Source organism: Dicentrarchus labrax, unplaced genomic scaffold, assembly GCF_905237075.1.
Source record: "Dicentrarchus labrax unplaced genomic scaffold, dlabrax2021, whole genome shotgun sequence".
Taxonomy (NCBI): domain Eukaryota; kingdom Metazoa; phylum Chordata; class Actinopteri; family Moronidae; genus Dicentrarchus; species Dicentrarchus labrax.
In genome coordinates this window covers 23,735,422-23,762,183 of record NW_026136701.1, presented here as the reverse complement: position 1 = coordinate 23,762,183, position 26,762 = coordinate 23,735,422, and the positions used below count along the sequence as shown (strand labels likewise).

The 26,762-nt window shown below is 40.3% G+C and overlaps 2 protein-coding genes across 3 annotated transcripts; both read right to left on the bottom strand.

The window, feature by feature from the left end:
• Positions 1 to 459: 459 nt before the first annotated feature.
• On the bottom strand, positions 460 to 3,472 carry LOC127366980 (gap junction delta-4 protein-like). Its single transcript, XM_051406467.1, has 2 exons — positions 2,902 to 3,472; positions 460 to 2,337 (listed from the first exon to the last, which is right to left on the bottom strand). Exons 1-2 carry the CDS (start codon positions 2,954 to 2,956, stop codon positions 1,190 to 1,192), a joined length of 1,203 nt encoding a protein of 400 aa, XP_051262427.1. The 5' UTR covers positions 2,957 to 3,472; the 3' UTR covers positions 460 to 1,189.
• Positions 3,473 to 3,544: 72 nt separating this feature from the next.
• Positions 3,545 to 26,709, bottom strand: LOC127366983 (cyclin-Y-like). 2 transcript variants are annotated; one of them, XM_051406482.1, is made up of 11 exons: positions 26,042 to 26,709; positions 11,279 to 11,353; positions 9,555 to 9,572; positions 9,234 to 9,268; positions 8,754 to 8,848; positions 8,620 to 8,655; positions 8,200 to 8,257; positions 7,913 to 8,032; positions 7,206 to 7,372; positions 6,524 to 6,686; positions 3,545 to 5,867 (listed from the first exon to the last, which is right to left on the bottom strand). In XM_051406482.1, exons 1-11 carry the CDS (start codon positions 26,193 to 26,195, stop codon positions 5,751 to 5,753), a joined length of 1,038 nt encoding a protein of 345 aa, XP_051262442.1. In that variant the 5' UTR covers positions 26,196 to 26,709; the 3' UTR covers positions 3,545 to 5,750. The 2 variants fall into 2 exon arrangements, with proteins under 2 accessions (XP_051262442.1, XP_051262450.1); XM_051406490.1 differs by lacking the exon at positions 9,555 to 9,572 and having other exon boundaries at positions 26,042 to 26,708.
• Between the last annotated feature and the right edge of the window lie 53 nt (positions 26,710 to 26,762).

Genomic DNA, 26,762 nt, shown 5'->3' with positions numbered 1-26,762 from the left:
ATAACTTGCTGTATCAGTTAGGTGAAACGGTAGGGACTCTGCTTGCACTGTGAGTTAATGTTGAATGATGGTGGCGAGAGGGTTGAAGGTCTTATGTCATCCGAGCAGGGCTGGCTTAAGTCAGGTCATGGCTGGGTCGTTGAGCGGTCATGCGAGAGGTCAGAGGTCAGTGTGTCTGTTGTGGCTGCCCGAGATTCAGTCATCCAGACAACAGCTGAGCACTGTAACTGCTTCGTCAAGGTCAGCCTCTGTTTTTGAGGGTGACTCCTTCTCATACAGAAACAGCTTAGAGTGTTAAACAAACAGATATATCTTGTTCAGTAAAATTAAAACTGATCACTTTTTTTGTACAGTCCAGAGTCTGATTTTTATTATTAGAAAAAATAGCATTCAGTAAGCATGCATCAAGAAGAACTACACATCAGTTTTGTCATGTGAGAAAAAGAAACAAAAAATGTGAAGATTTGAAACAAGGCTGTTTTTTTATTAACTGTTGAACGTGTAAAGTGTAGAGCTGTATTTTACGATATGAACATTTTGCAGTCTCTTGACTGGACTCTCATGAGTCCTTGAGGTGTTTGCACAATTTAAAAAGTTTTTTGTGATAATCTAAGATAAGTAAAGTAAATATGCATTCATTGACTTTTTGAGAACTTGATGGCAGTGGAACAAGCTGAAAACATGTAATGACTTACACTCATCATAGGCAATGGTTTGCTATTCACCATAGCAACTTTATATATCTAGCAGACATTATGCAACTTTACTATTGAGGTCATTTTTCTAGCCACCAGTACCTCAAATACTCGCTCTCCTTTCAGGTCTGTTTTGGTCTCCACCAACTCCTGAGAAAAATCTCTTTAGCTTGCTAAGCTATCCAGCTTACTAGCTAAATGTTGTTTTGTCTGATTGACTTATTAATATTGGTTTAAGAAAACTTACTTAACTTTCACTCTGTAATTCCAAAACAGTGAGTGAATGAATTTGTGGGTTTGTCACTATTTGCAAGACCTTTCTCATTATACAAAATAATAAAAAATATTCATTAGTGCAGCTTTAAAATTTGTAGCAAACCTTCCTTTATAGTGCATCAACTCCTTTTATAAATTCATGCTTAAATATAGTTAAAGTCCTTTAAAGGTACAGCAGTTTTTATCCAATAACTAACCAATAACTGGCAACCAGTCAATCACACCCATGCCCTCTTGTCTTGAGAGTCACTGCCATCAGACTGTTGGCCTGAGTTTGCCCCAACTGGAGCGTACTGGCTGGGCTTTTTGACACCCATAGGTGTTGGCACCCTGGGGTTTGGTGGTGGTCCTGTGTCGGGGCGAGGGGACAGTGGAGGTCTCAGGTGGCTATGGAGGACAAAGTGAGTTGGCACCGGAGTGCTCATGGGAGTGGGTGACCGAGATGTGTCCAACTTAGCATCTTTGCTTTCTGGCCTCTTGTCATTAGTGGATTGAGCAGTTTTAATTATGGTTCCACCATTCACATTTGCATGAAGAGGTTCACCATTTTGCACAACAGCTACAGCATGCTTTTCATCTTTGAGACCATTCTTTGAGCCTCCACTCAGGCTGGTTCTTCTGGTTAAAAGAACATCACTGTCTTCAGTCGTAGTTGTTGTAAACATACTGCTCTGCTCTCCTTTATTCATCTCCTCCATTAACATCTCTCTCTTCCTCCTCCACCTCACCATCGCCTTCATGGAGCTCACCAGGTCAACCAGACTTAGCAGAATGGACAAGGAGGCAACACCCAGCATGAAGTTGAGCATTAAGGTCTTCTCAGTTGGTCTGGAGATGTAGCATTCGACCCCAGATGTGCAGGGAGCTTCGTAACAGAGGAAGCTCTTAGGAACGGACAAACCAAAGAAAAAAAACTGTCCAGCACCGAAAACCACTTCTAGAAGGATCCGTAGAATTACAACCAGTAAGTAAGCGCAGTAGAAGCGCGGCAATACCCATTCACGTGGGAGGTAGTGAAGTGGAGCTTTATGCAAGGACTGTTCTCTTGAGGAGCTCGAGTTCTCAAGGGTGAAAGGTGAACCACCTCGGCTCCTGTCGCAGTAGAAACCTCCGGAATGGGAATATGACAAAACTTTATGCATGACGTAGGTTACAAACAGCACATGGGGAAGGCAGAGCAGAATAAGGTGGAAGAGCCAGAGACGGAAGACGGATACAGGAGCAAATGCGTCAAAACACAGGTTAGAGCAGCCTGGCTGGATGGTATTGCAGATAAATCTTTCCTGCTCGTCACTGAAGAGGGTGAAGCCAGCCAGCAGGAGGACCAGCAGACGTAAAACCAGCATCAACATCCACCAGGTTTTACCTATAATGTAAAACAGATGATTAGGTAATAATTAGATTAAATCAAATTTAAATAATCCCAGTGGGTTGTTGTAGCAGCCAATTACATTACATTACATTACATTATACTGTATAATAATCAAATGTATTAAACATGACATAATGAATGAATGATGACGAAACAGCAGAATAGCAAATAATAAAGTACATAATGTAGGATTGTTTACAAATACATGAAAATCAAAAATGTATTACAATAAAAACCCTTAATATCATGACAAAATTCCAAAAGCAAAAACATACATTTTGACACAGAGAGAAAAGAATCTAGGACAAGTATGGCAGGAAAATCATGATGAGCACAGAAATCCTACCAGCACTTACTCAAAATACATTGCTCTTAATTAATTCTTTAAGGCATCTACCTTAATCATACCTTTGGTTGAGAATAGAATTTTTACAGATGTATTTACACTTGTTCTCTACACTTACTATAGGTTAAAATGTGTAATTGCCATCATATAGAAAATATACAATATGCAACACTTCTTAATGTCTAACATTGTTGTAAAAAAGAAAAAATTACCCATAAAGGAGACGCTGTGACTGACAGTGGTGAAAAGTAGATCTATCGCTCCCATCTTCCTCACTGTTGAGCGCTGACCCTGATCCCATAAGAAAACAACCCCAAAACTCAAAAAGCTTCTTTAAAACAAAGAGAGGGAAGGAGTTCCTGTCCCCGTCAACACTGTCCCAGAACTACAGTGCTGCCCCTCACAGCTTGCCACTAAATACAGTCACCTCTAATATTTTCTTACTGCTTCACACTCTTGTCTGCAGAGGCCAGGACCTGTGGAGAGAGCTATTCTTACCAGGCTATCATCAAAGCATTGTTGGCATGTCAAGGTACCAGTCAACGTTACTGGAAGCTAACAATCATACGTAGGCGAGCTTGTAATAGACAATCATAAACTTAAGACAGACAGCTACAGCTTCACATGAAGGTAATAATCACATCGCAAGACAAGTAATGATTATTATTTTAGTAGACATTTAAAGTCAGTGGCAGCTTCATTGTAATGCCAGTGCTGTTAAACAGAACACTCCTCTTGTCATTGTCAGAAATGTGTAAATCACTAGTTAAAAACACTGAATTATTAGACAAGAGCATTTTCTTTTATTAAAAACACAAATCAACACCTCCATAAATAATTCACAATGAACCCGTCTCAGTTTTTTCAACTCTTTATACATTGTACAAAGTTATTTTGCAAAATAATTAGATTTTAGTGCTTTAGACAAATGAGAAACAAACATGAAAACCTGATCAGTTGTTTGCCAGTAGCAATTAGATTGGAATTAAATGTACAACGGAAACACAAAATAATCAGTTCCTCAGCAGTTTCAACACCTTTAAAGACTTGGCTCAGCAGTCGGCTTTTGTCTTGATAGAAATTAACAACAGATTGAAAAGTGTTCTCTGTGCTGAAATGATTTCCAGTTTTTTTAAATGTTTGTCCAATTTGTGTGTGTTCAGCATAATGATTCTGGGGTTTGAAAGTAATGAAAGTATACCTTTGTGGTGAATGAAAGCACACTTCATGCCTTACTTCTTTTAGAAATCTGAATTTAGAGGCATACACCATGGCTGGTCCTTTTTCTTAAGGGCAGATCAACAGGACACACTGGTGTTACTGGTCACACAGCAGATCACTGCAAGATCTCTTGAATGATTTGTGGTCTTTTATTATGATCAGACTCACCTTTGTACACTTTTCTTTGGTCGAGACTACTGTTGAAAAGTTAACTTTCTGTTCCCTTCTCCTTAGCAATGTGTCAGCCTCCTATGAATATTTAGTTATTGGGTTTTAGGAATTTGGGAAAGCTGTTCAAAACCCTTTAACCCAGGCGTTACAGGCATGGATCTACTGTCTTCCTTCAGTCTAAGTTAAATGATCAACATCAATCAAACAGCACTGTGAAGGGGTCAGCTAGGAAATAAAGACACTGGGTTAGCAGCCATTGAGCATGAGACTTAATTGATGAGATACTTAATTTACAATTTTCCAAATGTGCTGTAGATGTAATGTACTGTTATCTAGCTCTATAATACTGAATAAAAAACCAAGCAGTGCTGTGTGGCCTTCTCACGCCCTCTACTGACCAGCATCCACTGCAGAGTGTGCTTGTCAGACCAGTACATCCAGCTGTTTGCAGCAAGTTTTAGTTTTACAGTAACAGTAACAGTATATTTTGGTGCTAAATACATTTGTAAGGTGCAAAATAACCCTCCACACTGAAGTTTTTGTGTTAGGGTATTGTAGTGGAGGCAGAAAAGTAAATTCCAAGAGATACCACAATACATTTTTTGGAAATTTGTGTGTAAATGAACTAATAGATTTTTGCAATGATCAAATATCCACTAGATGTCAGCAGAGAGGTGGGCTTACTCTACTCAAAGCTTCTACGGGGCTTTTAAAATTTTGAATTGGACAAAGTCAAGTTAAGATGTAACCAAAATCAGATGAATATTTAATCTAAACGTGCTCTGGTCTATATTTCATGTTGTGCAGTGTTTGAGCATGCTTGTGATTATGCCCCCAAAGTAGGAATGTATTTGTGCCATCTGTGGGGAATGTTGTCACAATGTTTTAATCATTCTGGCTCCTTCCATCTGCAATTTGTCACTTGTCATAATTTGTGTTTCGACTCTCAGCATCACAATAAATCAAAAGAATGAACAGGCTACCTGAGTATTGAGAGGTACGCTAGAAATACTGTAAACGTTGAATATAAAGATTTCCAAAGGAGAAAACTTGCTAACACTTTCATTATTCTAAGACCTGTCAAAGGAAATAAATAACCGGTAGAAATTCCAGTGCTACACTAGTGTATTTGCAGGTACTATGGGGTCAGGCAGCTGCAACCGTTCACATAATCAAGTAAAATAAATAATATGTTTCATTGTGAAGTTGCAGGGCCATTTCAAAGGCAGGTTATATTAAATCTTTCAAATTAGCCAGACACAGATTAGTCTGGACAAAACCAGAAACCCAGAATCTTAAGACAGGTTCAAAATGCCATGTCCCAGGTGGCTTTCAAGGCCGCCTTGTCCAGGACTTTCTCGATTGGTCCAAAGCTAGATCTTTCTGAACAGCTGATGTAACAACCTGGAACTCCCTTCTCTCTTTCATGAACAGAATGGGTGAGGCACTGTGAAGGCACCAGGTTAAGTTAGAAACCTCTCTGGCATTCACCTCATCTCCTCAGATGGTGGTTTCACTTTCCTGCCTCCAGTTTGAAGGTGTAAGGACCAGAGCGTGATTTCGGGTTCCAATCACTGCTTCATGTCTTTGTAATATGTGGGTAGTTTTCTCATCCAGCCAGTGTCTGTAGCCTGATGCCAGTGTTCAGTACGTGGCAGATTAATAGTTGTTAGGAGAGGATTGCAGGAACCCATCTGATCCCACATAGATTGTCCATGCTGGCTGAGCGCTTCCTTGCAGCTCTCCGTACGTCCTTGTACTTGTCGTCACATAGCCTGGAGATAGCCTGAGGAGAGGACATGGAACGGATTATTAAGAAGGAACCAAAATTGTACTTTCAGCCATGAACTGCATGCTTGTGATGAATCTAGATTAGTAAGGCCCCTATTTGTAGAATTTTATGCAAATATAGCATCTTTAGAGTTATTCTGATGGCACATGCTTGATTTGGTCAAAAATGAGACAATCCTGATGAAGATCAGTAAACTCTGTAGCCCGTTTTTGACCAATTCTACATCAGGCACCTAAAAATGTATTTTGTTTGTATGCATTTCCATTACATCAAAATAAGATTAAGCTTTAGTCTGCTAAACTATTAAAAAATGAGGAATTTCTTTGCAGTTTACTGTTGCACTTCTGCAATGTTCAGATGAATGTTGCAAACGGAGACTAAAAACCCTACAAACACAGAATTTCTGCTTTAGATTGTAACCACTTTGTATTAATTAGAAAACAACGTTTAAAGATTAGCAGAAGGAAAGAGCAGCATGCATTGCTTTATAATACATTGTCTTTTTTTAATACTACCACCGGGGGTGCCAAAGTAAGAAATCTTCAGATTCTACACATAGTGGCTTTAAATTTCACTGGCAAAATGCAAAGGAAAGGAAAAGGAAAGGAAAAAGCTACAAAAAGACAAAAAAGACAGCTGAATGGAAGCACCTCTAGTTTTTGGGCCTTGTCTCTGCTGAGCGGCTCCAGGGGGAAGCTGAGGTTGTTGGACTCTGAAAGTGATCGCAGGTCAAAGTAGTACTTGGCGTAGACACTGGACGGCACGTTGATGTTGAACTGCAGCAGCTCCAGAAACTGGCGCTCCAACTCATTCCTGTTAAGGAGGAGGAATAAGCTAGAGGTTCATTCAAGAAATCAAGATTTCCTGCACCACTGCTGGCTTTCTATAATAAACATCTCCCTTCTTACACACACAGTATGTAAAATCAGAATATCAATACATAAGTCCAAGTCGTTTATCCAGCATTTGACGATGTGTGTTCATGACCTGTCCTGGTAACTGGAAGGTTTAAATGCTTTTAACAGTTTCCCAGTGCAAGCAGTGTGCTGTTGACCACTCAAGGGTCAACAATAGCTGGGCAGAAACATTTTCATTTCCTTCACACATTGTTTTAACGTGTCCAGAGATTAATACCAGTAGTTGGTCAAAATCCAATGTTTTTAGTCTTCTGTCCCTGTGATGATGAAATTTCCCATTTAAGGTCAAATCTACCAGAAAACAATTTTGAGGGATTCATCTTCATCGTCCCTTTTGTCCCAGTTCTGAGACCTAATCCTAATATGAATCTTAAGTCTGAAACCAATTCCATTTCTTATCTGGTAATAAACTCACATGTCCTCTACAGTGATATCCTTGAGGATCTGGCAGTAATCGACGTTCCAGACGGCCTGGTCGTCCCAGACCTTGGAGGCAAGCAAGATAGCACCCAGAACGATTCTCTTCCAGTTACCCGGACAGATGTCGATCTCTGCATAGGTCAGGAGCCTCTCCAGGTAGACCTGCACAACAACACGGATAAAGGAGACATTACTGAAAACTGGGCATGAAGCGTTTCTAAGGTTATGAAAAACACAATAGTTACACCTTTAACATCCTGACCTAATAAGTTCTCAAAATGGTGTATCCAATCTGTCCAACTCATTTATTTTCATTCGCATTAATTCTTTCCTGGATGACATCCTACATTCATCACTAGTCTCTGCAACCCATTCACATACGACAAGACGACGTAGTATTTTAGATGCACAGCCTCATCACCAATTTACACACACATCCCTGGCTTGTCTCAACACATCAGGGTGCAGTTTCCCCTCAGGCCTAAACAGAAACTGTGTGTGTTTGTGTGTGTAAGGGCACAGTTCAAGGCAGGTTGCGCCTTACCTTTGTGGGAAAGCTTTGTGAAGAAACTTGCCAATGCTTTTTCTTTTGTTTACTAGCTTGTTTTTCATATGGCGAGCCAGCCAGGATGTACATTTGAGAGTTCCATGTTATAGTCCATGGAAAATAACAGGAGGATGGAGGAGGTCGTAAAATCTTACCAGTGTGACGATGGCACACTCAGAAGTGAGCTGAGCGGCACTGAACAACGTCCTGACAAACCGGTAGATCTGCTTCTGCTCTGGGTCATGCTGGTCGTAGTCCAGCGGAACCTCGGATTTCTGGAAGAAGGGAGGAGAGGGTGGGGAAGAAGGGATTGGAGGTAAGAGGTGAGGAGAGGAGGGGAATATATGGGTGTGAAGAAGGTTAAATAGAGGCAAATGTAACAGATAAATAAACCAGAGAGGTAGTTGTTCAAAATGTGAAAAGCAAACCGATGAAGTCTTACTGAGAGAGGATGGAGCTTCTCATCAAATATATCTAGCAGCATCCCTCCTTCTGTGTCCCTGGCATGAGGAAAAACAGTTACAAGGTTAATTTGTTAAATAATTAATAATTTAACAATGAAATAAGACTTAATTTGCTGCTTCTATGTGTTAAATTAGGTCACTGTATTAGAGAGGGTTAGGGGTTAGGGTTAGGGTTAGGGCTAAGGTTAAGCCTAACCCTAAGAGAGCAATTTCCCTGTGTTATCTCTAAAACATACCTGATTAATTAAAACTTAGCTCCTTTTATTTTCAATAGCATGTACTGAAGCTTTTCTCTATATTCATAATAGTTGTATGCATACAGTGCCTGTATGTTTGCTCTGGGATTTACAGAGAAGACTTTTCACTGACAGTATTAAAAATGACATGAGAATCCCCACCTGTTTTTTATATGGTAGTAAATCGCCAGTGATACACTGTAAAGAGAAAAAAAAACAAGTTAAATATAACAGATCTGTCTATAATAAATCAAACATCTTCCTATGTGATGGATAGTCTTTATCATGTCTTTTACCATTTGATGGTGTATTTGAGGTTGGGCTGGCTGGCTGTGTTGTCATCTAGGAAAATAGTGGAGCAGGAGCTGTATTTCCGCCTCAACGTACCATGCTACAGACACAGACACACACACACACAGACACACACACACACACACACACACACACACACACACACACACACACACACACACACAGTGACTGTTATTAGAGTGAACATGTTTTTGTATGACCCACATAAAGCATGGGTGTCATGCACAGAGGGAATGAGAATCAGCGTCATGCGACCTGAGAATGTGATGTTTTACATTTTCAGCTTCCTTTGTGTCCAGCTTCAAGTCCTTTGACAATAACACAAAGGCCAGCTGATTTTAACTGAAAGCAATGACATACAGGTGAATCTGAGGTTTAACAGGCTATTTAAATAAGAAGTGGCATGATTGTGAAATAACATGGTGTTGATTTGAGGACAGAAACAGAAACAATTGCACACTTACATTATGGATGAAGAGGCTTTTTCGTTTATCCCGCACTACGGAAAGAAAGACAAGGGTGCTTTTCAATTTCTCACTCACAGCAGCACAATTATAGAAAATGACAACCAGCAACACACGCTGTTATCACAAGAAGCAAAACACAGCAAGGAGTGAACACACTTCGTTATGTGAGTTGTAACACAGGACAAAAGCAGTCTGTAAGCGTTGAGAGGTCACAGTTAAACAACGTTAGAAAGCAGAAACACCAGAGCTGCAGCAGACGGAAGAAAGGGTGCTGTTACTCCACTAGAGGGAGGTAAAGTCACACGCAGGGCTACTCACCATTCCTGTAGGGCACCTCTGAAAAAAAGAGGAACCAAAAAACCTTATTCTGTTTGCAGCAGAGTTACTGGTTCTCAGCAGAAATCTTTTCAAACATACAGTACTTCACCAGTAGTTATCAACCTTTGCTAATGTCATGCAAACACAATCCAGATTCTAATGGAGAGAACATGCAGTAAGCATTAGCAATGTAAGCACAGCTCAGAGAATATATTCAAATCAGGTTATATTTCTGTATCTGCCTGCTTGGTTGTTAAATGAAGCAGTTACACAAAATTGTTTCTTTTCTCACTTGTTTGCCTTTACCTTGTAACGCACTGGAGCATAAACATGGAATAAAACAATTCGCTCACAGACAGCTCGTAGATATTTGCAACCTGTGACAAGCAGACACAAGCCGAAAAGGTTGGAAACCCAGCAGATTAAAGGATAAGGCCGGTGGTCAATAAATAGCATGAAAAGACCCAAACCAAAGCCAAATAAAACCACTTTAAAACTTTATTTAATTACATTTTGTCATGGTTTTCATTCAGTCATTCTGGTTTGTCATTTGTTCATCTTTGAACTCTGCTGTCATTGCAGACCCAGCCACTCCCTCCAGCCAGTGTTCTGATTAGAGTCACCTCACCTGCTCACCAAACTCACCTGTTTGTTACTACGTCATTAGCTCCCAGCCTATATACTGGTTCACATCCACTAGATCCCTGCCAGACTGTCTGTGTGCCGTGTTCTGGAGCTTTCCAGCTTTAGTATCTGCCTGTAGATTTCCTGTCCTGATTCTGTTTTAGGAGTTTTCTTTAGTCTGCCTCAGCCTAGCCCTTTTTCATCTTGTTTGCCTGCCTCAACATTTGCATGTTTTTTAACCACAATGGAGCTCAATGGCAGAAAGACATGTCAGGCTGTGACTCCACAGACAATATTTGCTAGTAGGATTAATTCACTGGTACATTGGTCTCTTCAGGGGATTTGTTGATTAAAAAAATAAAAAGGCTAGAAAAGCTTTACCCTTTAAAGCCATGAGGAAGAGGGAGGAAGAGGGAGGGAGGGAGGCGGGCTCACCAACATGTGACTTTTTTTCCCCAAGATAAGACTAAATATTGTAAATGAAAATCACTCCATGCTCCTCTGTTTATCCTTTTTCTGTTTGTTTGCAGCACATGCAAATTCTCTGGATGAAGCCCAATATGATGCAGTACAGCATCTGATATCTGTACGATGCTAAGGATTATATTTAACAGGAAAAAGCATTCATCAGATGCTGTTTTCATCAGCATCACAAAGCTTGTATTGTCTTGCTGTTTGTTCCCCAGGCCTCTAAGAAAAACAATGAGCTCATGCTGTGGTGTTTACGGCTCTAAGACACATGTTAACATTTCCTCTGTCACTGTACGGCCGAGCCCCCCCACAGGATGCTGAAGCTCTCAGTCAGATGCCTCTGGGCAATGGCATAAATTAGCAGACATCGGCTAGCCACAAAGGGATCAGAGCTGCCACAGTATTTCTCCACGGAAAATCCCAGACTTTCTTTCCAGAGCCTCATTATCTTGAATGTATTTAATGATTATGTTAAGTGTGTTCTGTGTGGTACAAACACGTCAAACTAGGGCAAATGTGTTTTACTCAGACTAGCTTGGTGAAACTGGTGAGTTTAAATCTGGTTTGCATTAAAATGACCATTTTAAAACCGATAAATTAGTCAAATCCTATGAAACAGAGCTACTCACCGTCGTTCTGGGATTTGCTGAGGAATATGGTGCTGGCCCGCGGATGGTCCGATGGATTGTACTCCATGTTCAACTCTGTGAAAACAGAAAGCAAATGTGTCACTTTGGCAGCAACGATCAGAGAAACACTCGTGCAGTCCTCTCTCCTTCAGTGGAAGTCCAGCAGCATCCATTGATTTTGTTTTAGAGGGCAGTAATGTACAAATGTTACTGGCTCATCAGCAAATGGCCTTGTTAGGTCTCAGGATTGACAGGATGGACCATCACTGCCAGTGACTCAACAATTTCCTCGCCTTGAAGATTTCGAAACATACTTTCTCTAAAAATGTGTTTTGCCACACTAGCAGCAGGGCTCCGGGGATGCCAGTAAGCTGATCCAACATTTTGGTCCGAGCCGTAATATTTCAACACATTTTGATGGATTGCCATAACACAGATAACAAAGATGCTCTGAAAACGAACAACTTACTTTGATCTATAACCAACCTACCGAACCTTCCCATCAGCCTCAGCTTTGTGTTCAGTGCTAGTTAGCACTAATGTTCGCATTTGATAGTGACATAGCCTACCTTCTAAACATCAGCATGTTAGCATTATTATTGTGACGTGTTAGCATTTAGCTCAAAGCATGCCTGCTAACATGGCTGTAGATTCTTAGTATTGTCTTATATGTGACATCAAATAAAATAAGAAAGCTAATAACAATTATTCATGAGGTTATTTTGTGTTTAATATGTTTTTTGCAGTCACACACTTTCTCTGTTGCTTCATGTGTTTGTAGGGCTGTGTGCTTATTTATTGTTCCCCTGCACTCACAAACACATCCAGGCATGATTCATGTTGCCATCCAAAACTAATCTGGTCTGCATCATACCCTGAGGGCAGGAGCCACTGATGCGTGCGTGTGTGTGTGTGTGTGTGTGTGTGTGTGTGTGTGTGTGTGTGTGTGTGTCTTATCACACAGGGAAGCACTCAAAATATGTGCCATACATGCCAAAATTCATTGTTGCCTTTGTTTCCTTGTAGATAACAGTAGCTACTTTGATAATGGTGGTTGATCTGAACTCAGAATGCTACTTTCTCTCCTCACTGAGTGGCCTTTTTCACAGTGGGCACTTCTATAAAACAAAACATGCCACAGTGTTAAACTGTGATGTACTCTAATTGCGCAAAGACACATTTTCCACTGAGATCCTGCTGAAAAAGCAGCGTAATTAAAAATGACAGGAGAGCATCCTCTGTGTTTTGCACTCATAGCCTGAACTGCAGTCGTGCACTCCATCAAAGTGGTTGCTTTTGGTGAAATCAGCATTTAAAAATGCCCGGCATGCAGTGTGCATTGCCAAACTCTTTTGACTCCTACGATATGACTGTAACAGACCCAGATTAAGATCCAGGCTATTTGATTACAACGCAGGCATTGGAAGAGCAGCGTGGCCGATCATCTATCTCAGTGACAGCAGCTGCTGTGAGACCACTGACTGCGGGGGATTTAAAATAAGAATATCAATGCTGTTAGCTAACAGAAGTGTGCTAATAATCCTATCCAGAGAAATTCACTAGCATTTCTTTCTGACGCCAAGTTCTTGCAGGCTCCATTCAGCTATGTCTTCCCACGGCTCTGTCTGCATAGCAACAATATGTATAGACCTCAGAAACACAACAGTCATGTTAGTCATACAATATTTCCTAAACAGCTTGGTTTCAATCTAACTAATTAACTACAGTATTAAACTTCTTTAGTTGTGTTTTGAAAGATAAAACACGTGTCCAACAGCGTAAACATGTTTTATGAATGGAATTAATCCATTACTGTGCTTAGGTGGCACAGTGGATAGAGTGATGGATGAATCCTTGCACAGAAGGCTGTGGGAATGATGGATGTAATGGGTGTGAGTGTGTGTATATTGGTACAGCAACTGAATTTGTAAAGAATGACTAGAATAATAGCTCACATTAAAATATTTGAAATGCTTGTGCAAATGCTTGTATGTGGCTATATGGACACAATATATAGAATGCGTGTTGTTTAATATTAGGCTGTGGCTCAATGAGACTTTGAGTGATGCAACTCTGAAGACACCTGCCTTACCAGAGGGAGCCACTTGAGAAACCTGCAGGTGATGAATTAATTGACGCTCTTTGTTGGTGAAGGCTTATAAAAGACTCAGTCAGAGTGGCTGTTGCACATTGAAGAATGCACAGCTGAAACATCTGTGCATTCTCCTCCACCGAAAAACAGAATTAAAAGAACATTCTGATTGATTTTGGTGGACTTGCTAAACTCATTTGAACCCAAATGCCACTTGGTCCCCTGGCAGCTGACCCACTGCTGGATGGTTAGCCAGAACCTGAACACAGTTCCCCCTTTTGCTATTTTCAGAAAAACACGTCTGATTAGTTCTGGTTGAAGGCCTCAGCTGCCCACCAGGATGAATGGACTGAGCTTGGATTAGACTTGTGTCATTTAGCACCTTACGCAACAGTGATCCGGAGTACGGCTGCGTCCGGCTGATTTCAACACATTCACATTAGAGCTGAAACAGTAAATGAGCAGGTATTCGGATCAAGGGCCCTGTGGGGTTGAAGATGTGAATATTAGTCCTTCAAATTGACTAACCATAAAGCATTCTGGTCTACTATTTTAAATTATATATTATTATTCAACAACTTATTATGCATCCTTAACAAAGTTTGAATGTAGCTTCAAGATACTGATTGCTGAAATCAGTGATCCAGTAGATTCTACAACTTACCTATGCACTATACAGCTATAGATGTGTATATGCTCAGTCTAATAATACTGAGCCATTGCTTCCTTTTAACAGATAGACAGTATTTGATAAGAATATTTGAGTATTTAATCATCCTATCTGCTCTTATTTTGATGATCCTGCCAGGATACATTCAATTACATGAATGAACCACACTGTTATTTGTTGACATTGCAATCACATCCTTATACACTGAGTTTAAAATGCTCCTATTTGCATGGGCAGTTCCAGAGGGGAGGCCTGGGGTGGCCACCCCTAAAATCTGATTGGCCACCCCAATTGCGACCCCATTATCCTCACCTCTTCCACACCACACTGTCTTTCAGAGGCTCCGTTTTAAAGCTAGAGGAGAGACCACAACCAGTTAACATGCATGCTGTTGCAGCATGTTGGGAAGGAGAAAAAAAAAACTTTAAAAGTAGGCTAAAATTTGGCGATAGAACAACTAGCATTGCCATTTTTTTTCAAAGGGGTCCCTTGACCTCTGACCTTAAGATATCTGAATGAAAATGGATTCTATGGGTACCTATAAGTCTCCCCTTTGAAGATGCCCACTTTATTCTAATGGCATGATGTTTTTGGGCAACAACCATGCAGTTTATTTCCACCTAGTGTATTTTCTCTACATACTCTACATATTGCTGTAACATTTAGAGAGATTAATGGACAGATTTAATTACACATCAGGAGGAATCTTTATGTGTAGATGAACTGTTTTCTATCTAATGGAACGCACACTTCCTGTCACTGTGGAATCATTTCTGACAGGTGCCACGGACATGTCAAATATATGACGCAGGTGTCAAACAAGAGTCTAAGGCTGCCAGTCACACAGAGCTGACTTAGCTTTTCACTTCAGTCAGCACTGCTGAAGACTGTGTGAGGAGCCTTTCTGGAAAATAAATCAGAACTCAAAAGCTAGGCAATAATTATTATTATTTAATCAATAATCTAATATAACATTTGGAAGGTTAGACTTTCAGATGTTTTCTTTTAGCTTTTTTCAACAGCAGCAAACAGTCATTTAAAACATTTAAAGCCACAACACAAAATTAAGAAAAGTTTCAACCATCCAAAAATATAATTTCAGATGATTGGAGGTATTGTTATTCTCACTTTTAAACTGTTATCTTAATGCATTTGCATTCTATGCATTTCTATGTCTTAAAACAAGACTTGCTCTTGTGTTTGAAAGGTGTTACACAAACAAAGTAACATTTCCTCACATGCTCTGTAAAACATTTTCAATAAAAGCATTTCTGAATAAATCTGATAGGACTTGACCTACTAGGCCTACCTACTAGAAATCCCAGAGTGCACAGCAGCTGGTGTCGAGTGGTGATATGTGATATTCACCACCTCAAGTAAACTTTAACGAAGACTTGCGGTCAGCATCTGCACAGTGAAACAGGAGAAGCTCGGCTAACCTATCAGCTGGCAAGCCAACCAGTCTGCCTTACTGCTCTTACATAATGAATTAACAACAGGCACAGCCTGCTCTTAACGGCCCAATCCATAACTGCACTGAAGTGTTTCTAATATTGTATTTATTTGGTTCCTTTTAAAAATGTCCTTGGACCCTCTTTAATATTCGTTGTGCATAAACCAAATGATGATCAGATGGATCCCCACTTTACATTTGTTTGTATGTTGTACGCACAGGGCTGCTAATGGACAAGTGTTCATGACAGACAACATTTTGCAGTATTTGGACGTGGTTTGGATTCTGTGTCTGCTTCTTTCACGCGTCTTACTGCGTCAGTGTCTCCATCCTTAAATGTCTCAGTCTCAGCGACACAGTGCTGCTATCATTTACCCCAATCTGTTCTGTTGTGAGGATACATCAGTCCTAGATCCATTTTCCCTAGTTCTTCACCTTAGGTCTGACCATCAAACGTTTTTCAGGGTTTTTCAGATGAATGGAATCAGTTTTGAGATATGAAGTTTACATGGTGACGAACAATAACAGGTCCAATATTTTCTTCAATGGTTCAAAGAGTCAGGTGGACCAGAGGCCTCCAGGCCCAAAAACATTGCCTAAAAGTCAAAATCAGACATCTTAAAACTTTAAAAAGTGCTTTAGGTTTTTCTACTGAATCTGCCTCTTTAGCTCATAGTTTTGGCTCTAAAATAAACACACAGCTCTTCAATTAAAAAAAGGTTTTTTTTTCTGATAACAAGCCCATACAGGCCAAGGTTACCAATCCGCTAAAAAGAGAGCGAATATTGTACTTACATTTGTTAGGTGGACTGAAACAAAACCCTAAAGTGCTCTGTGTGCCGGATGTGTGAGTAGACAACTGTAAGCTAAAATATTAGCCACTATAACTATTCCCTTACTCTACAGTATCACATGCACATTAGCTAGTTGGCCTTCCAGCTTGCCTTACAGTGAGTAAGACAGCTATTAAAGTCACAAATTAATCAAAAATTGTTGCTGCGATGTATATTTTAATTAAAAATCTAGTCATGGTTCTTTTTTTGCATTGTAATTATTAGGCTTCACCTACTGGGATTGTTTCCGCCAGTTTTAGTTACACTTATGGATGTGCTTCCATATGAATGTGATCTCAGTGTTATTGTTGGAGTCGGTGGTAGCATGAACTCCCATACAGTCAATGAACATGTTCACTGTTCAGTCATGTGTATTGTTCTTTGCTGGTCTCATCTGGGTGAGTGGGTGATTTTCTTGTGTAACAGAACTGGGCTGAAGGATGTGACCTGAGCTCTCTATTACAGTAAACTGTCACATGTATACTGATGATGGTAAACAACACGTGACATTTCTTTTCTCAGATTGCTTGACTTATCATATAGTATCCCGATTCATTACAGAATGCCATTGGTTGTTGTAGCTATACAGTATTCAAACCATTTACTTATTGAATAGTGCAATATGAATACATTTAGGTCAGTAAGAGATTAATCATGTTTTTTAAATTCTTGGTTGATTGTTCTCCCCTACTGCTAGTGTTGCACATTTGTTCCATCTGCATTATCATGTCACCTGTCAAACAACAGGAGGATGTTATCCTAACCCCCCTTATACTGTTTCAACACACACACACACACACACACACACACACACACACACACACACACATGAGCATAGGCCTTGAGTGGTAACGGACCTAGCTTAAAAAAACAGAACTGACCTGCATACACACGCACATGGCCCCATATTCCTGGGAGCGAGAAGGAGAGCTCCCTGGGAAAGCACTGATCACACACATTAAAACACAATCACACCACTAGTACGGTGTCTACTATTGTTGTAATATGCCCGCCACCACCATTGTTTTACTGCTACCACAACTACTCTATAAGTAACCCTACTGCTGCCATTACCACTATTCCTTCCACTAATATGACCACTGCTGCAATACTGCTGTTAACAACCAAACAAGCAGTACAGATATAGATACTGAGGTTTAAAATAACAATTTGGGGGCGCCATGGTAGCTCACCTGAGAGTACCAAGGCTGAGTCCTCACTGCAGCTGCCATGGGTTTAACTCCCTTTGCTGCATGTCATCCACTCTCTCTCTCTCTCGCCCTTTTCCTGTCACTCTTCAGCTGTCACTATACATTAAAGAAAATTAAAAAACCCAAATAAATAAATAAAATTACAAATTGGCCAATAGCCGATGCTGATACCAATGTTTTTCTGTTGTTATTTATTCGCCCTTTTGTGCCATGGAAACAAAAATCTACAAAGATAAGTACACTGCCTGCGCAAACAGAAAAAAACCACCAGCCACTGATATCAGTGAATACCATCTTATTTGCTAACAGGCTGATGTCAGTCAACAAGGCGAATATCAGCCAATACCAATGTTTGGCCGCTAGAATGCCTATTACATTTTAATTTCGTCTTCTTCTGCTAACACTGCCATTTCTACAGATACATTTCTTCATCATCATCATCATCATCATCATCATCATCAGTCATATTTCACATGTATTGCTTTGCACCACTGTCTCTGTATTTCTCTCTCTAACCCCAGCAGCTTAAGGCAGATGGCTGCCCACCAAGAGTCGGGGTCTGCCCGTGGTTTCTGTTTAAAAGGAAGTCGTCAAGTGCTTGCTCATGGTGGGAATTGTTGGGTCTGTGTAAATAATACAAGGAGTATGTTCTAGACCTGATTTGGCACTATACAAATAAAACTGAAATTGAATTAAATTTACCATAACTCCGATGATTAGGGGTGTAAAATAGCATATATGTTGAAAAATATTTGATTTAATGAAGAAGCTGCTTTATTTAAAGATTCTATTATTTGCATAGCAAACCTTTTTAGAAATACATTTTAAAAACAGAAATACTGAAATTTAAAAACTTTTTTTAGGCCACAGTTTCATATCCTGACCATATCAAACCGTGATTGTTTGGGTTCCACTCCTAGTAATGATAATGGTTTCATCACATTGATGTTATCACAATAGATCCTGAGACATACAGAATATAGCTCCTTTCTAGTCCTGAAGCAAACATAATCAATGAATTGATCAGCTAAATTCTACCAATTATTCTATCTCCCTGCTGGGAACATCTTCATAATAACTGTACCACTGATCAATCGATCATCTCTAATAGCAAATGCAGGGTTGCTGAGAGATCAGTCAAAGCAGTAGTAAGCTCAGTGACAACAAACATTTGACCGTGGTTGGGAGCAGGTTCAGCCCAGACGACGCATATTCAGCTGTGTCAGTCTGAAAGTGGTTTTGGTGTGGATGGGTTTTGTAATCAGAAAAGACACTCTCCTGTAAGATCTTGTCCTTATTAATGTAAATCAGATTGTCTTTTAAGTGTTTTCTGCCTTGACAGCTCAAAGCCAACGGGCCTTTGTGAAGTGATAATTAGCAAGATAAGGTGGTCTTGGTGTGGACTGAGTAAATTACTCTCCCATCACTAGTCAATAAATCAAACAAGGACCCTCTCCTTTGAATTACCTGACCCTGAAAGGAATAATTCATCACCAACAAAGGGAGAACAAAGAAATAGGTTTCTATTTTCTGGTTTCTGGCCATTGATTTTGGGTGGTTTTCACAATATTTCCAACTCTAACCTTTAACAGAGCTGTTTCCTCTTTGTCAATATGGTGAGCTGAGCCATTCATCTGCACATGGCTGCTGCTGCTGTAAAAATAGTAATGGGGTCTGATGTGGCTTCTACAGAGGAAAGAATTGGCTGTATTGTGCTACTTCAGCAAAACTGTTTTACATTACTTTATTCCCCTAGTACCAAACTTCCAATTTTCTATCATGGCCAAGAAACCACACTGCTGCAACGTGATTAGTTTGTTTGGGGTTTTTTCAGATAATTTTCAGGATATACAGTATGTGTTTTTCAAAAGGAGAAAGAAGGAAATCAAACTGGGGGAAAAAGGTCTTCTTTCTTTTGTTTTCATCTCTTTTTGCACTTTGTTCCTCTGTAAAGTGTTTTATGGCAGGCCTGGCTTGTTAAAAGCTCTAAAATACTGTACATTTCTCACTCATTTGTAAATATCTGTATTTTTAGTTTACTGATGGCACACCTGTATATAATATGTGTAACCTGTGTTATAATCATTTATCTGACCATAAATCCCCTGCACTCTAATTGCAATTTTGATTCTAATTTCAAAGGCCTGCCACCAGTAGTCCTGTGTACTTTCTATCCTATCTCTACACACCTGCCCCCTATGTTAGACTTTCTCCCCCAGCCAACATTCACCTTGCTGTCTATGTTGCCTTTAGTTTTCCAGTCCTTGGTCCGTCCAGTTGTTTGAACAGCTGCCTGTTTTTGACCACTACCTGCCTGCTTTTGCCTTATTTAATTTGTTTGTAGATTAGATGTAGATTGCCTAAAACGTGTTGTTGACTGAGCTTTATGTCCTCTATTACTCTGCCTGTCAAGTCTGCTTGTGATGCCTGTTCTTTGATTCTGAAACCACTGCCTCTGGACTACAGCAATTACAGTAGTTAGTAAAAGAGCGAACTACAATTACTTCAACAGAATAGATCCCCAACATTACAAGTGACACAGTACACATCCCTATGTGAACTGATTGATAATGTATAACAGAGAAATGGAGGAATAAGGGGTAAAAGGTAAAGGCAAGATAAGATGAAATTATCTGAGATTTCAGCTACGTAAGTAAGACTACTGAGAACAGAGTGTCTGGACACAGAGGTGGATAACTACAAGTTATCAGTTTCCCATTTCCACTGTTTGCTGCACGGTGCTGCCACTCTTGGTTTATTGTGCAAAGATCAAAGATAAGAACCTGTGATTGTAGATATCACACTACTGTATTACTTCACAAGTGGACTCAACCCAATGGAGAGGGGAATAAATAAAGGCTTGAGTTCATGGGTAAATGACCTACACAATGGTGAAATAATACTTCACTGTAAGGTCCATTCTCAGTAGATGTGCATTTATGTATAAGCTGCATACTTGACAGGGATTGCCTTCCAAACTACCGGTATTTGTGAGTTATTATGATAAATTGGTCCACTATGTTTTCCTACTGGTGAACATAGGCTAAAACTAAGATGAAACTGTTGGGAAATCTGAACGTGAATTTAAATGTTGAGAAGTTGAAATAAACAGTATGCTGCGATAGAGGAGAAATTCTCTACATGGAGAGACACCAACGCAACTGACTACTCACACTGGAGGTGGAAGATGGATGGAGAGAGAGACACAAAGCGGTCCTATGATCTGCCTTTTCTTTGACAAAGCACGCTGTGTTTCTCTCTTAAGATGACTGTAGTTTCTGTGAGGCATCACGCATCAGCTGATGCTTTTATATTTAGGTACAGTGTGTGGAGGGCTGCTTTTGTGAACCTTGTGTTGTGAGAGTTACTCAGCTATTTGGACTGAATTGAGAGTTGGTGGGCGTTGGCTTGTTTTGCTATGATGTATTTTCACAGTTTGAAACTAGAAAGTTGTGGAAAGTTTCTATGTTTTTCTCAGTATCTCCTTTATACAACCCTGTGTTGTAAAATGATAAATAAATCAACCTTGTACCTTGTACATTGACTCATTTATGCAGTCACAGTCCAATTAATAATTTCTTGACCATATACAACGAATGAAAGTAAAGATAACAATGTATCGTATTTCATACATTGTTGTGTACCTTAAAGGGACTATGTAACTTTTGAAATAAGAAATAACATATTAGTCATCTTACAAAATAAAATGAAATTCACAAACAATAAAACCCACCCCTGCTGAACACTCAGGGGTTAGGCATACAGTCGTACTTGGTCTTGACTAGTAGCTTACGCTGGCTAATGTTAGCTAATGTAAATAAATGGTTTGAGTCCTTGTACAGTTTTGAATTTTGGTGGTGGTACCTACCATTAAGTTTAACATTTGGATCTCAGATTGTATCCTTGAAGAAACTGATTGCAAAGGAAACTGGCATTTTCTGACTTCCTGTCAATGCACTCCAATAGAGAGCACTTTGTCTATATGTCATATTTTTAACACACAGCCCCAAGATTTGTTGCAGGGGCTTTAATATCTAATAAAACCGAATGCTTATCTCTATAAGATCTTCACCCAGGCACTTAACGTCCAATAGCTCCAAAGGACAATTACACATGCTGACAAAATCTCTCTCCAAAAAAAACTGCACCTCTCAATGAAAATATGAGAACCGTGCAAAACAGCAAAAACCTTCATTCTCCCAAACTAAGCTCTTTTCTGAAACTCTATCCAGCGGTTTAGCTCGGGATAGGCTCCAAGGCCCCGGGTCATTGAAATGATGGTGTTATGTAGTGAAGCGATTATCTGTTCTTAAAATCTGAGGGCTCTGGGGGTCATTTTAGGACTCCAAGACTAAAATCCCCCATAAGTGACATAATAGCCCACACTGATAGAGACACAACTGTCTGCTGTCCAGCATGACAGGAAAACATCTGTCAAGTTACAGTACGGTGTCTGCAGTTCCGCACACAGTTTACTGACTGAAGCCATTCAGTGTTTATCTCGATGAATCAACTTCTGCCAGCCGCCAAGCTTTGGTTAATATAGTTCAAATTCTACAGTCTTTCCAGGTTTCCCATGACTCCTTGAGCCCTCTAATCCTTTTTATATGTGACAGCTTGTCCAAACAAGATATAATAATTCCCTACTAAGCAGCTTGTAAGACTCTGATCAAACCTAAGGCAGTGCTTTGAGTACTGTACATCCTCACACAACCTTTTAGCATCAGCACACCTTTTTCTATTTCCTGTCATTTTCTCCTGGTTTTTCACATCCCTGCAGGCAAACTGTGACTTGGTGTTGTTCGTGTTCTTAGGCATTATAGGTGCATTTTGTGAGCATGATAATTATTATGATAGGCAAAATATGACAAATTCAGTCATTATTGTTTATTGTTTATTCAACATTAATCATAGCAAGTGCTTTTAGTTTGGTTGGGAGGGTTACTTTAAGTCTATAAGACAACAGAACAATGTGACTTTAGAAAATAAAATGGAAATGGAGAGATTATTAGCATCAGCAATGTGTCCTCTGCTCAGAGTATTTTTAAAGAAAAAAGTATGTATTTTAAAATTGTAATCCTGCTAAGTAATCCCAATTTTTTTACTAAATGTAAATGTAATCTGATTACATCTTTGTTTCTGTAACTGTAATGGATTACCTTTTCTGTATCCTGATTACATAACAACAGTTTTCATAGTCAATTAATCGTTTCAGTCATTTATCAAGCAAACATACCAAATATGTGCTGGTTCCAGGTTTCATGTCATTGTAAATTCAATATGAAGATTAGGCAAGCAATGTGAAGAAGTTGCTTGTGGCTCAGGCATTTGTCACTATTTAATGTCATTTTATAAACTTAACAACTAGTTAATTAATTGAAAGAAATCCCCCTTTGTGTGTTCAGATTTGGCCATGGTCGATCTCTCGGTGGACAAAACTGGCTGCCACTGAATGGGTTGAATGTTGGGGACACATTCCAGATATCTGCAAAATTCAAATGGCCTCACAATCTACTTGTACTGCATCATAGTTACGCTTAACTTAAGTCTCACTAACTTCTTCACGCACAATGGACAGCCCATTCAATTAGGAACAGATGATGTCTTTGAACGCAGCACGTCACACTCTGTATTGAGGCGTTGATTCTTGGCAATCATCCGTCCCTGGTGGCTTCTCCTATCTGCTCTGACACAGGCTCACAGCTGCCTCTCTGGGCTTTTCATTGGGGGGTGAAGAGGTTTTTTTTCTGATGGTTGCAGATCGTAATGAAGCCCACTAATCTCCATCATACTGTCTGTGAACTCATAATAGAGCCAACACATTAGACACGCTCCGGTTTCAATCACCACACCACTGAGACAGACGGCGTCTCAGCACAAGTCGTCTTTATCCTCGTGAAGAAGCACTGGACGACTGTCATTCATTAGTCTTTGAACCTTCTTCATGTGACTCTTTCTGCTCTGTTAGGAGAGCATCTGGCTCTGCACTCAGGCAATATGTGCATCCTATTAAGGTAATGATCCAAAACATAAAAAACCCAAAACATTTCTACTTTGCTATGTTATGTTACCAATGATATGACTGCCAGAGATACTGGAGCCATAATAACAATATAAACCCCCGTGGTAATACAAAGCACTCCGGATAATAGCAATCACAAATGGCATACAGAATCTAAATGGCATACACTCCTCAAGTTTACAAGAGGAAATTACATCACTGGTCAATGAAAAGCATGTCTTTCACCATGCTGACAGTGCAATTAAAGGAATCCTCTCAGTTTGGATAACACAAACTATTGCTTCACCAAAGTGCACCAACAGTCTTTATTCATGTGTAACTGGCACTAAAGGACAGCAAAGACAGCGTCCAGCATTCACCTCTTCTTTTTTTACTAATAAAGGCTAGAGGAACATTTCTAGAGTTTTGTTCCAAAGTGCTATCTAGACCCAGGAAACCCTTAAGTTTTGCAATTATTTCCTAACTGCACAGTCCAGATTTTGTTTTTACACCTAACAAAGTGTGAGACAGTCCAACAATAACACCCGCAGCGGTTGGACAGCTGTTTAGGGGTTTAAACTTCCCTCTCAAGCTCTCTTTTTTCCATTTTTCAAACATCTACTTCAGTCGATTGCCTTGTGTAGAACAAGAGCAACAGCACACATGCCTTCAAGGAAACACTGTTCATGTTCAAATTGCTTCAATTCCCAACTTCTATTGGTACCAAGTCTTTGAAAAGAGATCAGGGAGGCAGTGGGATGCAGGAGGAGGATGTAATGACCGCAGGCTTTTCACCCTGGAACGGGTACAAACACTTTCACCTTCTGATGTCAGACAAGGCATTGTACACCCTACTTTGTTTCAAACATGCTGAATCCTTAAAAGAGTAAATAACTACAACGAATATGGTTTGAATGTGGAAGGTAACAGAAAAGCAGTTGATCATTTTCATTTTTTAATCAATACTATCATACTGCAACTACAGCCGAATAAATAGATCAGAAGATGTTTTACATTTCTCTTTACCCAAGAGAAGTCTATCCACAGTGCAGCTTTATTTATATTTCGGCTCCTCTTAAGACTGATGTGGCAGCCCACTGATCTGCAGACCTTTAGAAAAGTGGATACCTACACTCCATCCCTGCCTCCCTCCATAAGGTCCAACTCCTCAGAGCCAGCACGGAGCATATATTTGAGGCTAAAAGATGTTACTTAGTGTTAGCAGCATACACACCCCAAGACCTAAGATCTAAGACGTGAGTGAGTGTATATATTGATTCAGTTACAAAATACAGTGTCCAGTGATTATTGGCCTGATATAAGTAAACTTTTCTAAAGGTGTATTATTCAAAAACTAATTCTAAACCATGCTGGCCTGTGACAGAGTCTGTATTTCTGGAAAAGTGTCTTATACAGTTTCTGAGAAAATCCATTTATGTGTAATGGTTGGCTGCTGGCTGAAAATAGGCAACCCATTTAGTAGACACTTTCCAGTGTGAATGGGTCAATTGTAATGCATATTAGCATGTGTCAATGGAGGGGGCTGCGTTCCATAGTTGCAGTTTCTTTCATGCACAGGCTGAAAACAAAGAGCGGCACAAAGGAGTCTGCCCTCATGAACAGGATGTTGTATGCAGCTCCATATCTCTATGCAAGGACACATGGAAGTGAAAATGCACACATGACTCTTCCATGTGCCTGGCTGTGCTGATGGCTGGCACAATACAGTTCTGCCAATATTGCAGGGAAATGAGTGTGAAAGCAGGCAGCAGCCATTTCTCCAGGATATGAGAAAGGTGCAGATTTTATTGAGATAACAGAAGAGGTCAAAAGTGATCATCCGAGATTAAAATATGACTGTAATATCTTATTTTGAAGGCTATGGTGGCCCTGTTTGGATTTTCTGCCCCTTGGATATTAGTCACCAGGCTCTAATATGCTGACTATCTATATTTAATATTCCCATATAAGGCCTAACAGTGTATCTGGTATTCAGTATTGAGTTGACCTTTTTTTTTTTTTTGTTGTTTTCATTGTTTGATGGTGCTCTTACGCTAATGCTCAAATTATTTGTCCTTTTGTGATTTTATTAGCTTTTATCTTTTGGTGAGTTAAGACAATTTCGGTGTTGTATTTCATTCTATTAGTTACATTATTTGATATTTAGAAACCACACAGCATCACAAGCATTCCTTATAATATTCCTGGTGTTTCCTTTTGTCTCTATAGTGGTATTCCTATAATTTGACTCGCAGGAGCCTCTCTCTCTCTCTCTCTCTCTCTCTCTCTCTCTCTCTGTGTGTGTGGCTCATGATATAGTTATTATGTTTTATGATATTCTTTGGTTGGATTATTCATCTTCTATTAAAAACGTATGCTACTCCATTTACTTTTTCTATTGTATTCCTCCTATAACCTGCACGCCATCCCAAAATCAATGGCGGGGTGACCGTAGAACTTTATCACTTTGATCACATGTCATGGTGAGGCTGATCATTTTTACCGTCGACGTTCTCCCTGTCGCTGATGTGCTGCAGGTTGCATCCCGTCTCCTCCCTGCTCAGCTCCGACTCTTGGTGGTACGACTCCAGCCTGGAGTGGGCATTTCTGCGGAGCTTGGGGCTGGCAGACACGCAGCAAGAGGTCGTGCTCCCCATCGTTCCCCTTTAGCGACCCCCAGGGGAAGGGGGGGAGGGTGTGGGCGATCCTTTCCGCCGAAACAGAGGCTTGAAACGACGGGTCTCCCGCTCCACCGAGGCGCGCCGGTCACCGTAGATCACCAGAGCGCATAGGGTGCATCCGTACCGCAGCGCCCCTGGATCCTGTCAGTCGTCGGTGTCCACGGAGAGACTGTCACAGAGGATGGATGTGTCACTTCCATCTGTATGTAACGGGCCGACCTGCCACAGCTAGGCCAGGCGTCGTGAAACTGGACGCATCCCGCTCCGGGCAGAGATGGGCGGCGATGGGCGCACAGAGGCGTGTGGGTCGGTGTTGTGGCTGGCTGTCAGGGCGATAGACCGATAGGGAGGGCTGCAAATCCCGAGAAAAGGTTCCGGTTCAAGTGGGTGGTTACAAAAGGGAGAGCAGAGAGGATAGAGGAGGAGCTGCTTTTATGATTTACTGCTGAAATAATTAGATGTACTTTTGTTTTTTAATGATGATAATAAGATATTGGTCCTACTCTCTGTGTTCTGTATGGATACATATATGTGTGGCATCAT

Bases quoted from the DNA above. Each gene is read 5' to 3' on its own strand.
- LOC127366980 (XM_051406467.1), bottom strand. From the start codon at position 2,956: ATGGGAGCGATAGATCTACTTTTCACCACTGTCAGTCACAGCGTCTCC. The intron at 2,338-2,901 runs GTAATTTTTTCT...TTTACATTATAG, and splicing joins TCACAGCGTCTCCTTTATGG to GTAAAACCTGGTGGATGTTG.
- LOC127366983 (XM_051406482.1), bottom strand. From the start codon at position 26,195: ATGGGGAGCACGACCTCTTGCTGCGTGTCTGCCAGCCCCAAGCTCCGC. The intron at 8,849-9,233 runs GTAAGTGTGCAA...CTGTGTCTGTAG, and splicing joins AAAGCCTCTTCATCCATAAT to CATGGTACGTTGAGGCGGAA. The intron at 8,656-8,753 runs GTAAAAGACATG...TTCTCTTTACAG, and splicing joins CTCAAATACACCATCAAATG to TGTATCACTGGCGATTTACT.